At 35.2% G+C, this 13,977-nt stretch overlaps 1 protein-coding gene across 1 annotated transcript; it reads left to right on the forward strand.

Annotated features, from left to right (window-relative positions):
- The first annotated feature begins 9,775 nt into the window (after positions 1 to 9,775).
- Positions 9,776 to 11,045, forward strand: LOC110110492 (trihelix transcription factor ASIL2). The gene has a single exon (XM_020841996.2). It carries the CDS (start codon positions 9,916 to 9,918, stop codon positions 10,876 to 10,878), a length of 963 nt encoding a protein of 320 aa, XP_020697655.1. The 5' UTR covers positions 9,776 to 9,915; the 3' UTR covers positions 10,879 to 11,045.
- The last annotated feature ends 2,932 nt before the right edge of the window (positions 11,046 to 13,977 follow it).

A 13,977-nucleotide genomic window follows, 5' to 3' on the forward strand; every position in this document is an offset into this window, starting at 1 on the left:
GAACAATTTCTACACTCATTACTTGATAGCTCATGTTTGTATGACATCGTCTTAACATTGACGATCAATGTCCTCTCAACATCAAAGACAGACGCCCTCTTGACATCGACGGCCGATATTGTATAACATTGATGCTTGATTCTTGACAGCATTGTTTCCTTCTCTCTCTATGTTTGATACATGGCATCACGCTCGACTCTAAACATCTTGATATTAATCATTTTAACCTCAAATTTTAATTAAATGATATTTTTTTTATTTTTTTTAATATTATACTTATTTAAATTTTATGCATTATTTTTAAAATATAAAAATTATAATCTTGAGTCTTATATTTTTAATAATTGACATCTTGTGTCTGTGTCGTTTGTGCATAATAGTAATTTACAAACTAATCCTTGAGGATAAATGACAGTTTCTACAATATTTTAACATTAGTTCTCTTGTTAATTTAACTAATGTGATAACTTTTAATGAAATTTGAATGGCATATAATTGTACGGCTAAATCTTCCTTATTTATACGTCAGTTTTAGTACAACAACAACAACAACATCAAGCCTTTATCCCACTACGTGGGGTCGGGTCAGTTTTAGTCCTAAGATAAATTATAAGCCTTCTATTTCATAGTTCCTTATAACTTGTAAATCTATGTAAGTTCTTTATCTTAGATTTTCTTTAGGATGGTTTTGTTATGTTTTGTAAAATTAATTTTTTGTTAAATTTTTTTTTTAAATAGAAAAAGAATAGAGATCTAAAGCTAGCTCAAATGAAACCTCAATGCAGTTGTGGTGTGAACGCATTTAATGAATTAAGATCCAAGCATGTGCCCAAAAGGCTAAAATCTAATTATGTTCTTAGCTTCCTGTGATATGCACATGGTTTCTTTTTTATGTCGTCCCTTTTCATCGGCAACTTCACTGGAGCTATTGATTAGAAGAACTTGAAGGGATTCCTTAGAATCATTTGGCTAGATAGAAATGATTCAGAGATATCGAAGTCAAAGGGATTCATTCTTGCAAATCCAGATACTGGACGTAGCTCTACATCTGGAGGCCAATAACATATCGCCACGTGCTCTTACTCTTTACCGCGCGGCCCGACGATCCAACCCGGACTAGAACCTGGTATTGCTATATTCGCGTATTACTAGGTATTGCTCAGTATTACTAGGTATTGCTTGACAATAACGAGAAATACTGCTCTATCAAGACCAATACCTAGCAATACCGAGCAATATCTAGCAACACCCCCGTTTGCACAGATCAACCAATGCATAACAATCCCGGGTCCGGGTTGGTCATCGGGCCGCACGGTAAAGAGTAAGGGCACGTGGCACCATTTTACTGGTATCCGAATGTAGAGCTACGTCAGGACACCAGACCAAATAAAAATTCATTGATTAGGGGGGTCAACAAGTCATTCAAACTTAGATGGAAAATCCATCATCATCAATAAGGTAGTCTTAAAATGGTGGCATTTGATGTGGTTTTGATTATTGTGTTAGCGGACCCCCTTATCAAAAGAGGTTAGTGTTTTTGATAGTAACGAAGATTTTGTTTGAGATAATTTTTTTATTACTTTCTAAAGTAATTTTATAGTGTAAAAAATTTTGTTGAATTTGAAATTTTAGTATTAAAAAATTACTTTAGAAAGCAATAATAAAGGTGTACCAAATGAACCCTAAGAGAACTAAAAAAGACTGTTACTGGCTTCAATTAGCAGTTATATTCTACTATTTTGGTGATATGTTCTCTATTTACAACAAACTCACATTAAAGATGATTTTCATCATTGAAGAAACATGTAAAAAAAATACAATTTTTGCAACATAATCATAAGAGAAAATAGAAGAAAATATAGAAGCATTTTTATCATGATGAATTATCAATTATGCTAATAATTTTACATTGATGAAACAAAAAATATCATATGCAAGCCTCAAAGATCAAAGTGATATTTACCCATTGATATTTAAGTAGTTGTGCATTGGATGCATAATAAACTAATGACATGTTCGGAATGGCTACAGTGTTTTATAAAGTTGATTGCTAATTTGCTATGAGGAAAATAATTTAGCTACTTTGATTGCAAAAAACAACTTTTCATTGCAGAAATTTCTTAAAAGTAATGAGTAGCCAAATGAAATTCTAATTACTGTCTGAAAAGCAAAGCAAAGAAAAAGGTGTCCCAAAAATATCCTAAATTTAGCTTCAAATGAAAAGAGAAATAGACCCAATTTTTTTTTTAAAAAGGAAAGAAATAGACCCAATTTAACTCATTAGTTAGTGAACGTTATTTTGAGGATTTAGATTCTCTTCAAATGTCATATTAATTGGATAATAAAGTTCTTCAATCCCAACTATCAAGCTCACTTTGGATGGTTGGGATTGGAGAACTTGCCTTTCAGTTACTATCTTAATTAGAAAACTTATTTTGTTTTTGTTTTTCGGTAGTTGAGGGCATCAAATGCAAATCATGCAGGACGGAATGTTTCCATCATCGAAAAAGTCACAACTCGATCCGCTAATTAGAGAACTTTACTATTCATAAACAATACCCACATCAATAATAAAGATTAACTAGTTCCATCCTTTTTGTTTCCTTTAGCATCAATGCATCATCAACATATCCGGTTGTGATGTCATGTTTTTGAAAATATATTTAATAGTTGTAGTATTGAACCAATGAGCTACTGCTAATGTAATGGAAAGGTAATTGAGAATATTTATTAAGTTCAAAGCAAATAAACAAGTAAAATATATGAATAATAGTTGTAACTCTTAAATTCCCCTATGAATCGAATAGCAAATCGATTGTAATCGCATCATAGTCAAAAGGCTAATGCTAAAAATGAAATAATTTGACTGAGATGTTTATATATTATTAAAATAACTCTAAGGACAGTTAATATCTATCAACAAAGTTGATTAATCTTGATAACACACTCTAAAACAAAAAATGACAATAATATAAAGCCGTTATCCAATTATATGAGGTCGGCTACATGAATTTTTTTTTCTTCATTGTTGATATATCATCAAAAAATTATCATGCTCGGGCACGAATCTTGAGGCAAAATCAAATTGGAAATTTTTGAAATTAAATCTGGGACGATATGAACTCTAATTTCAACAAACTTACAGTCGAACTAAACATCTCGAAAGTACGAGCCCATCGACACCAAATCCGACTCAAACTGAGCCCAAATCGAAGACCCGAAGTTCATTTTGATAGTTCAAACCATAAATTGGATGACCAATCGATTTTCAAAGGTGACATACTTATAGTAAAATTGAGCGGCTCGATGAGAAGAATCCAGCGAGCCCAATATCATTAAATTTTGATATCATTAAGACATTCAAATGACCAATAAATGGTCCATGATCAAGGGAATAAACATTGGCCGTCCATTCAAACTAATCTCAATTTATCCTTGATCTTTCTCTTATGTATTTACCATGCCACTATCAGAAATATATAAATAGACCCCTCATTCCTCATAGAATGGGGACCAAGCAAAGAAAAGAAGGAGAAGAGTTCTTTTGCCACCAGACTCCTCCTCGACCACCACCGGACTTCCACTCGACAACCGATCAATGTCGGACTTCCACCCGGCAATCGACCGATGCCGGTCTTCCACCTGAAAACCGATTGATGCTAGGCTTCCACCCGACAGCCGACTGATGCCAGACTTCCGCTCAACTGTCGACTGATGTCAGATTTTTGCCGAACGTCGGATTTTCACCCGATTGCCAACTAAAGCAGGATTTCCGCCTGACCTCCGAACATCACCATTCGTCCGATCTCCATTCATCTCACTAGGTGTCATCCTGAAGGTTGATTATTGTAATATAATAGTCCTCAATTTCAAGGACAAATCAAATACTTGTAATCTATTCAAACACTAGTTGAATCCATTCAAAAAATAAATTTGATTTTGTTTAGTAGAGCAACACATAAATAATGACGTAGAGTATGCTGCTTTGATAATCAGTTTTGAATTAATCCTTAGTTCAAAAGAACCAAAATGTTTGATGATTCTCAATTGATCATTGATCTAGTTATAAGTGTTTGCAGAGTCCTCAAACTTGATCTCCTTTTCTATCACTAATGAGTTATATATCTGATGCTATCATAATTATGTTATCATATTTGTTGTAATGCTGAAGCAGATGCCCTTGCTAATTCGAAAAAAGAGCTATCTAATCTTGATGGTGAGCCTATGATATTCATGATAAAAAAATATATGGATCCTACTAAACACCTTGCTAGTTAGGTTCTTCTTTTTTACTCCTTTCTAGACATAGCCCCTGGTCAGTTCTGCACATCATCTTTATGATAACTCGCTATCTCGATTCTCGACCAACGACTCCTTGTCACCTTGTTGATGGCTTCTAGCCAGTTTTTTTTTTTTTTTTTTTTTTTTTTTTTAAAATTTGGCATTTGCCTTTAAATATAATAAAAAAAGAATTACATGTGCAAGAGAGAGTGAGAAAAATCTATAAGAAAAAATTAAGAAGAATAATAAACTTTTTTTTAATCATCTTAAAGAAGAAGAACAACCTCAAAGCAAAAAAATCTATAACCAAAACACCGTGATCAAGGAAAAAGGCAGAAAAGTCGGCTTGGACTCCTGGTTGCCCAAAGATTGTTCAAGGGGCTGGAGTACACAGGTTATCATTATTGTCCAAGACCCAAAACCAACCAAAAAAAGTACCAGCCAGACCTGTCCGTCCCCAAGAAGGCAACATAAATCAGTTCATAAATCTGAAACAACAAGCTCAAGCGGATAGCAGCCATCCCAGAGATATAATAAGGAAGACGACCACTTTCTGTACCAACAGCTGAGCAAAGAACGTCAGCCAAGCTCAGGAAAAAGTTTCTCCTTCACATATGCCACATCTTCCCATCTTAATAGTTTATATCTCACAACTTTCCCAATAAATTTTGCCAGAGTTGTTGCACAGACCGCCAAACCACCAAATTTCCTATTGTTGTGCTCCCAGCAAATTTGGTAAATGATAGCATTCAAAATGAGCATTGTTCCATTTTTTATGTTTTTTTTCACCCGGCAAGCCACCAATGTATTCAAACGTCTGAGAAACATTAGGACGTAGGAGGAAGTTTTGACATTGAGGGAGAAGGCGGAGCAACACAGAGAAGAAAAACTCACATTCAAAAAAAATATGAAAAAAAAGATTCATTGCAAGTAAAGCAGAAGGAGCATAATTTATCCAACTAAGGCTCTGGGCCAGCTTAGCTAACATCTTTTTGTCTACCTGGATTGAAAGTGTCATGCCTCCCTTCTCCTTTTGGCGATGTGATATTATAGAAGTAACATATAATTACATTCTTTTCATATCTTATATGATATGTCAACTCTCCTTCTGTCTTGGTTGTCACTGGGCTCTAAACTTGGTGGCCGTTCTCTCAGCTACAAGCCTTCAACATCTAGATGGGCTAGAGAAGATGTGGCACATTATTAAAATTACCACTATGTATTCCATATAGATAAATTTTCCTAAACTTCGGTGGCAGGTCCCTACACCAACTTAGGTTACTTGATGATGTCCTAGTTCTATTCATAAGAACCTTAAATTACTTGGACTTCGTTTGGGATAATTTTTTTACTGTTTTTTAAAGCAACTTTCTAGTACAAAAATTTCTAATTTTAGAAATTTTTGTACTAGAAAGTTACTTTAAAAACAGTAAGAAAGTCATCCCAAACGAAACCTTAATGTCGCTTAACACCTCATGGTTATGTAAGATGCAATACATTGGATTTCAATAGCCTTACAAAATAAGCCCATCATTCTAAGCCAACTTCTTGATGTCTTTCATTGATTTACGTTTCATTTGGGATTGCTTTTTTACTGTTTTTTAAAATAGTTTTTTTGCATGAATTTTTTTTGAACTTAAAATTTATGTACTAAAAAGTTGATTTAGAAAGCAGTAAGAAAATCGTCCCAAACAAAACTTTGATGTGTCTAAGTTCTATAATGATGTTTAGGGTTTTCATCACCGGTCTAATATTCATATTTCATACCCATTGGTTATAGCATGTGCCCATGCACGCCTTTCATTTCAAGTGTTGCACGACTTTACACCCATGTGTAAACTTGATAGCACCAAAGTCACCGACTCTCTAACCATGACTTAGATCTTATACAAAACCTATTCAGTTAAAGTCAACTAACTCTTTAGAGCCGTCTAATTGAAAACTTCAGACATTAATTATATGATCAAATAATTATTAAATTTGACATACATATAGTAGAATCGAACGGTTCGACAAGAAAAAATCCAATGAGCCCAAAATCACTTACTTCTGACATCATTAAGGCAATTGTTAAGCAAACATTTACAATTCAGATAATCATATGAACCGTACGATGGTGGATTATGACTAAATTAATCAAAGTTCTCATGTCAAAAAGCCTATAGATATATTTTCATTCTTTATAGAAAGAGAAGTCCAAGAGCCGTGAGAATTAAAGAGTTTTCTAGCATTTTCTTGCTATCACTGTTGACAATAACCACCAGCTCTTATCGTCGAAGCTCATCGCTACCTATGATCACCAGCGATGACCATCACCATCAACCATCATGTTCTTCAAACTCTTGCTAAGATCTAAACCTACTGTTGGTTTTAATTGTCCGCTTATGGAAGCTAGATTTTTATAATACTTCTTCAGAAAAAAATTGAAGTTTGTTCTTGAATAATCATCTCCTCTTCAATTGTGAGAAATGAAAGAATTCGTGTATCTTTTGCTATATAGTAAATTTTCGAAGTGGATTAGACTCATAATTTTTTTCCCTTTCTAAGCTTTCCACTAACCTCTTAACAAAATCTGGATTGTGGTGGCTACGACGTTGAGTTCATTGGATCCTGGTTGATGGCTACAGTTCCTGAGCGTGGATGCAAAGATTTATGTTGTTATATTGGATGACTAAGGTTTTATTTGGGACAATTTTCTTCCTGCTTCTTAAAGCAGCTTTTTATTACAAAAATTAAAAAATTTGTACTATAAAATCATTTTAAGAAGCAGTAAGAAAGCCGTCCCAAACGAAGCCTAAGTGATTTAATGTATTGGAAGAGTTGCAAGATGGTGCGCAAGACACAGCTGGAGGTGGCATGGAATTGGTGATATTTGTAAATAGAAGAGGGCAAAAGATGTTGTGATTGGATCAAGGAAATCAGTTCCTTGATTCATCTAAATGCGATGGGATGGAGATGGCGGTCTTAGGCTTCCTTTGTGACGGCTTTCTTAATGCTTCAGAAAGCAGCTTTTTAGTATAAAAATATAATTTTTATACTAAAACTCTATTTTACGAAGCAATGATTTTCTTATTGTTTTTAAAGCAGTTTTTTAGTTTTTTTTTTTAAAAATTTTTATACTACAAAGCTATTTTATGAAGTAATAAGAAAACTATCTCAAACAAAGCCTTAATCGACAATAGTAATATTGAAGAATGCCAGAAGAAGCTGTGATTAGAGGTGGCAGCAATGCCTTGGGTGATGTTGATTGGAGATAGAGTCAGCGATCTTTTAAGCCGAAAATTTGAGATGGAAGGCGCGAAGAATCTGGGTTGCGAGAATGGAACGGTATAAAAAAGGCTCGATGAAATCACATAACTATGGATGTGGGAGCGGAGCTTGGTTGAGCGAAATAATATAGCAGGTTTGTGGGTGAAATTATTTTGTGCGCAGACGGATGCTGTTCGAAGGCGAATCAAAACTCGTCACATCACCCATTTGCAGTGTACAGTTATGTACTGTGTAACGTGGCGTGTTCTGATTCGCCTCTGCATAGTTCGGTGTCCGCACATAATAAATTCTCTGGTTGTGGGAGGAGGATTAGCAGAAGTGGAAGCTAACTCAAGTTCGACTCGATAAATGACTTGTGAGTAGAATTCGATAAACTAACGTTATAAATTTGTGCTAGCACTGATTTGACTCGTCCACTCACGAGTCGGCTTGTTTAAAAAATATTAATATAAAAATGTTTAAAATATTTAAATATAATATCTTACTTTTTTAGATACGTGATTGTTTATTAATTTTTCTTCTAATTTATAATAATAATAATTATTAATTTATTAAAATAATTGTTTGAATTATAATCTTTTTTTTTTTAAATAAACAAGTTGTATGATCAGCCGACTTGAACTCGTAAAATAAAGCTCGGACTCTATTAGCTAATCAAGCTCAAATCAAGAGGGACTTAAGCTCAGCTCTACTTGTTTACACTCCTAATGCGGAGTTACTTGGATGGGATTATGTTGAGAATAGAGTGAAATCTGATGAAAAATCAACAGGGGTAATAAAATGAAATTATTAAGAATAATAGCAATGATGGGAACGTGATCCTACTTTAGATCATTTTGAACTACTCTAAACTCACAGAATAAAAAGAGAAAATATAAGATGGGAAATATTCATTTATTTTTCTTATATCTCCACTCCCTAATTGGGACTATTTACAGACTTACAAAGACCTATTTAAATTAATTATTCAATTCAGTACCACATTTAGTCAATAAATTAATTACAGTTAGATTCACAGCGCATTATCGTTACCATAATAATAATTTGATATGAAATAGAGTTTCAGTTATTTCTCTCACTAAAAAAAGATATATTTATCTAAATATTGGTATTTTGAAAAATATAAAATTAATATTTATATATAATAAGTTTGTATAATCAATATGATTTGAGGTTCTTTGCTTAGAAAATATTCCATCTTAAAATGAAATAAAAACACACAACATTACAACACTCATTAGTTTGTTGGTTGAGAGTTTTGATCATCAACTAAATAGTTGTATGATATGTGTGAATTTTATTTAATTGGCCTAAAAGTAAAAAAAAAAAGAAAAAAGTAAAAATGATGGCATATTGATTTAAGAATATTGAAAAAATATAAATTCCCAATAGATAAGTTCTGAACTCCTCTTTCTGAGAAATTATTCCATGTGGCATCTGAACGTTAAGAATAAACTAGATTGCGAGTGTACATATTATATGTACACAATATTTACATTAATTTGATATATACTATATACAAATATGCACAAAATATCTATACTCACATATCCAAATGATTTTCTCATTTGGATGCCGTACAAAATAATTTCTCCCTCTACGAGTCGTCCTCCTACGTCGTTAACCTCAATCATAGAGCTGTCAAAATTGGATCATAGGTCTAGTTTGGGTCCAACCCGGAACTGACCCAATACTATTTGACCTGACCCGTCGGTGTTTTTGGACCCGAACCCAACCCGCATTGGGTTTGGGTTGACTCGAACCTGACCCGCCAAGTGCCAACAGGGTTCGTGAGTCGCCGGCTGCTTTGCTTTTCAACTCGGCGTCACGGACGACATTCCCTTACGATCGGATGAGAAGTTACAACATTTTGATCGGAAGCAACGATAGGAGTTCGCTCGCTATGAAGTTGCCTTTCTTCATTTCGTGCGCTTCTTCGGCCAAATCCCGTAAATTAGTTTGAAATCGGGTCAAAACCAAGTCGAGTTTAAGTTGAAGTCATTATCAGGTTTTCGAGTCAACCCGAACCCTATCTGAAATTCGAAATGGGTCAAAAATTAGATCCCAAATCCAAATTTTTCATGTGGGATTCGAGTTGAATTTTTAGGTTTTGTCAAATAGTGACTCCCCTACTCCATCACCACAGTTTCCATTTATAAAATAAAATATAAAATATAAAATAGCTAAAACTAAAAAACATGCTAAAATATATTAATAAATATCTTTTTCTTCGGTGATGCCCCGTCAATCCCCAAGAGGCCGTCGGCCGATTTTTTCTCCCCTTTCTTCCCGATCCACCCCATAATACCGCCGCCGATCACAAATCCCTAAAAGATCGTCCGCAGGATCTGTTCGGCGCCGTCCATGGACGACGAGTACGACGTATCGTCCCGCTCTCCTTCCCCTTCTTCTTCATCCCCCTTGCCTTTACCGCTCCCCATCTCTATCGCACGGCCATCCTCCACCCCGCCGACAAACTCCCAGCCGTCAAATCCAGTCACCGTTGCCTCGTCCTCTCCCCATCAAATCCTCACCCTCGCCCTCCCCATCCAGCCCCCGCTGGGGTCTGCTGGCGGCGGCGGCGGCCGCGACGATTGCTGGAGCGAAGGCGCGACCTCAGTGCTCATCGATGCGTGGGGCGAGCGATACATCGAACTCAGCCGCGGAAACCTCCGGCAGAAGCAATGGCAAGAGGTAGCCGATGTCGTGAGCAGCCGCGACGATTACTCCAAAACCCCTAAAACCGACGCGCAGTGCAAAAATCGCATCGATACCTTGAAGAAGAAGTACAAGGTGGAGAGATCGAAGATAGGGACTTCGTCTTGGCCCTTCTTCCACCGCCTTGATCTTCTCCTCGGCCCAACACTGAAACCGTCGCCTTCTCCCGCCACCATCCCCAAAAAGCAAAGGACGAATTTGTCTGCGAAACGGAAGGTTTCAACTCCGGCGGCCTCGCCTTCGTCTACCTCCGACAGCTTACCCCCTGCGGCAAATGGAGGGCGGAAAGCGCTGCCCGCGGAGAAGATGCGGGAGCTCACACGGGCGATTCTGAGGTTTGCGGAGGTGTACCAGAGGGTGGAGAGCTCGAAGCTGCAACAATCAATGGAGATGGAGCGTCAGCGGATGGAGTTCTCGAGGGAACTGGAGGAACAGCGCATGCATTTCTTTATGAAGACACAGATCGAGCTCTCCCAGCTGAAGCGCCACCGTCGCCCTTCCTCTGGATCTGGCGGCGGTGGCAATAACCACCGCCGCCGCCATGGACACCAAACTCCGGCCAACCGTAATAATGACGGGAATCAGAGCTTTGGGGGCGGATTGATGTGAATCTGGGAGTGGAAGGTCTCTTCTTCGATGAATGTCTTTTGTTTTAAGCTGGTTGTTGTAAAATTATCCCCTTTCTTCTTGATTTAGCTAAAGCTCAGTGCTTTGTATGTATTGTTCTGGTGAAGATCTGATCTTCTATATTAGTGGATGAATCTCTTTAAATGCTCTTTGCTCTTCTGCTGAAAATTCATGATTTCTCCTCTGACAGAGATAAATTGGTGCAGGGCGGCCTATGAGACGCCATTTGCTTTGATTAAAATAGAGTAGGAAAAGGAAAAGGGTCAGAAATCTAATCATATTTTGGTTAGAAGAAACTTTAATTTAAATTATTTTGAGAATATGTAATTAAATTTTTTATTTATTATATTTATCTTAAAATAATTTTGATAGTCTTAAGATCATGATTAAAATATAATTAGTCAAATTTTATTCAAAAATAATAATGAGGGTCTCCCGAATTATTTTCTACGGGATTTATTATGAAATAAAAACAATCCTGATATATTTTGTGTAAATGTGATTATATTTATTACATGTTTCTTTTAATCTAGTGTTTCATGCTATTCTTTAATAGAATTGTACTATTAAATAATTTAATTAAATTATTAGATAAGAATAGTTAAAATATTATATATTTATAGATAATATTATATTATAAATTTTTTGAGAATATTTACTGATATAATATAATTATTATTAGCTAAGTTGTATTAATACACGTGTAATAAAATTAACAATTGATAGAGAAAAAAATTGATGAGGATAATGTTAAGCGTAAACTTCATACTGTTTTTTATCTTTAAATTCAGTAAAAATGCGATGCAAGAAATACTCAAAAAAAGAAGAAAAAGTTTACAAGTGTTGAACTAGCAACGCAACGCTCTAACTATCGGCGTCAAATCGTCTACAGGCATCGGGGCCAGATCAGGAAATTGCAGCACTAGAGACCCGAGAAAAATGAAAATTAATTTAATGCCCAAGCGTGTCAAGGTCAGTGTCTTGGACACAGCAGCACATGAGTCTTAGGAATTTGAGCGTCGGAGCACTAAACATTAAAACGCCGCAACATTATATTGCTCATTCAAGCGTCATAGTGCTCAACTTTAGCAGCGTCGAGGCAGAGAGGTTGATGAAAGATGGAGTCATACCAAATCAGCTGAGAAACACACCAATTCAGCCAATATATGCGTTGAATTAGTGCAGCGCCGCAACAGAGCAAGCCCAATAGCATCGATGCACTAATTCATCTTAAAATGTTGCAGCGCCACCATTTCAAGTGTCGACATGCTTGAAGTCATTGTTGCACTTACTATAAATAGTTTTTTTGTCACTTTCAGTAGAGTCATGTATTTTTCAGTATAGTTCTTTAGTGCCCCTTAAAATGAAGTCTAAGAGAAGCTAAAGAAATGCAAGATACTTTCATTAGACATCTTAGTCTATCTTGTGTAAGCAATCCTACCATTGGAGGAGGAAGGGGTGTGGAGAAGTTCATTTGTATTATTTTTGTGATTTTTTTTTCTTATTGTTTCTACTGTATGTTTTCTTCTATGATTGAAATGAGGATGCATTTGTTTTTTGTTTTTATATGTCTTGCTAATTTTTGAGTTTTGAGCTAATGATACGAGTACAATGCAATTACTAATATAGACTCTTGTGCCTTAAATGAATCATTAATATTTTAAATATCTCTCGTTCTTAATTTAATGCATACAATGACCATATATGTAGTTGATATCTAGTGTAATATACTACCTCCATAGAGGAATATCGAATAATTAAGAGTATTGGAATGAAATGTTGGCATGCCTAAACATAAGATGTTAAACCTTCTATGTTCTATGGAGATATTAGTATTGTAGGAAGGTCATAAACCTCTCACCCTTATAAGCTCCACAGATATTTAGGAACGCATATGCTTTGATCCACATCAATAATTAAGAGTCTCATTAGAAAAACTTTGTTATTTTAAAGGTATTTTATATATTGATAATTTATCATCTTTTGCATTTTCTGAAATTGAGAGAAATTCAAAACCCTTTATTTTTGTTTAGTAGAATAAACCTTGCATATGTAATAAAAAGTTTGATTCCAACATAGCAGAACACTTTTTCGTGGGATCGACACTCTCTCAATCACTTTATTACTTGATCGACATATATACTTGCGTATCTAATGGATAATCTATATCAAAGAAAACCTAAGCATTAATTAACCCCAAGGCATATTTTATTTCATGCACCCAATCAACTATTCATGTGTTTGTGCCCATACATCATGAACAAATTCATTAGTTAAAAAAAATCATAAATATTGTTTTATAGATATTTATAATTCTAAAGTCTAAAATTCTAGAGGCACATAGTTTGAAAATTTTCTTGAAAATTATATTTAAGCAAGTAAAAAAAATATGATATATAAATATATCTTAATATTCTAGAGGGAGTATCTGCCCTCTCATTTCTTTCGTTCAAGCATCTCTTGAAAATAGCTCCATCGTAATACAAAATATATTATTGATTTGGGGAGATGATTGGAAATAAAAAAAAAGGAAAGAAATAAAGAGGAGGGAGACAGGTGGGAGAGGAGCTCACTAGATTGAGAGGGAGTGAAGGCTTTGAGAAGAATTTCCAGCAAAGAGCCACGGGCTCATATTTCCTAATTCTCAACTCTAGTATTAGGAAATAACATTAATTGCCTAGGTATGCAGGAAAGCCGTGAGAGTGGGATGAGGGAACTACCTGAGGAGAGAGGGAAGCCATTTCAGTTTTCATATTTTGAAATCTGAAAATTAAAACTGAAGAAATATGGAATTAATTATGTGAGAGGAGGCATTTAAAGGTGGTGATGTGGCAATTAAATAGAAAACAATAAGGTGAAGGCCGGCCAAGCATAGAGAGGGAGAAAATGTTTAACTTAAGTAGGTGGGGACCACTTGGATAACAAAGCTTTAAATAAAAAATCTGAAATATATTTCAGGTTTTTAAGCTAGGGAAGTTTCTTAATAAGAGGGTATTAATTAAGACCAATTTGAATTCAAATTCAAATTGAAATCTAATTAATTTGGAGACCTCAAATTAAGGAGCTAAATTAGTAAAGTAT

This window comes from Dendrobium catenatum, unplaced genomic scaffold, assembly GCF_001605985.2.
Source record: "Dendrobium catenatum unplaced genomic scaffold, ASM160598v2 fragScaff_scaffold_898, whole genome shotgun sequence".
In the NCBI taxonomy this organism is placed as follows: Eukaryota; Viridiplantae; Streptophyta; class Magnoliopsida; order Asparagales; family Orchidaceae; genus Dendrobium; species Dendrobium catenatum.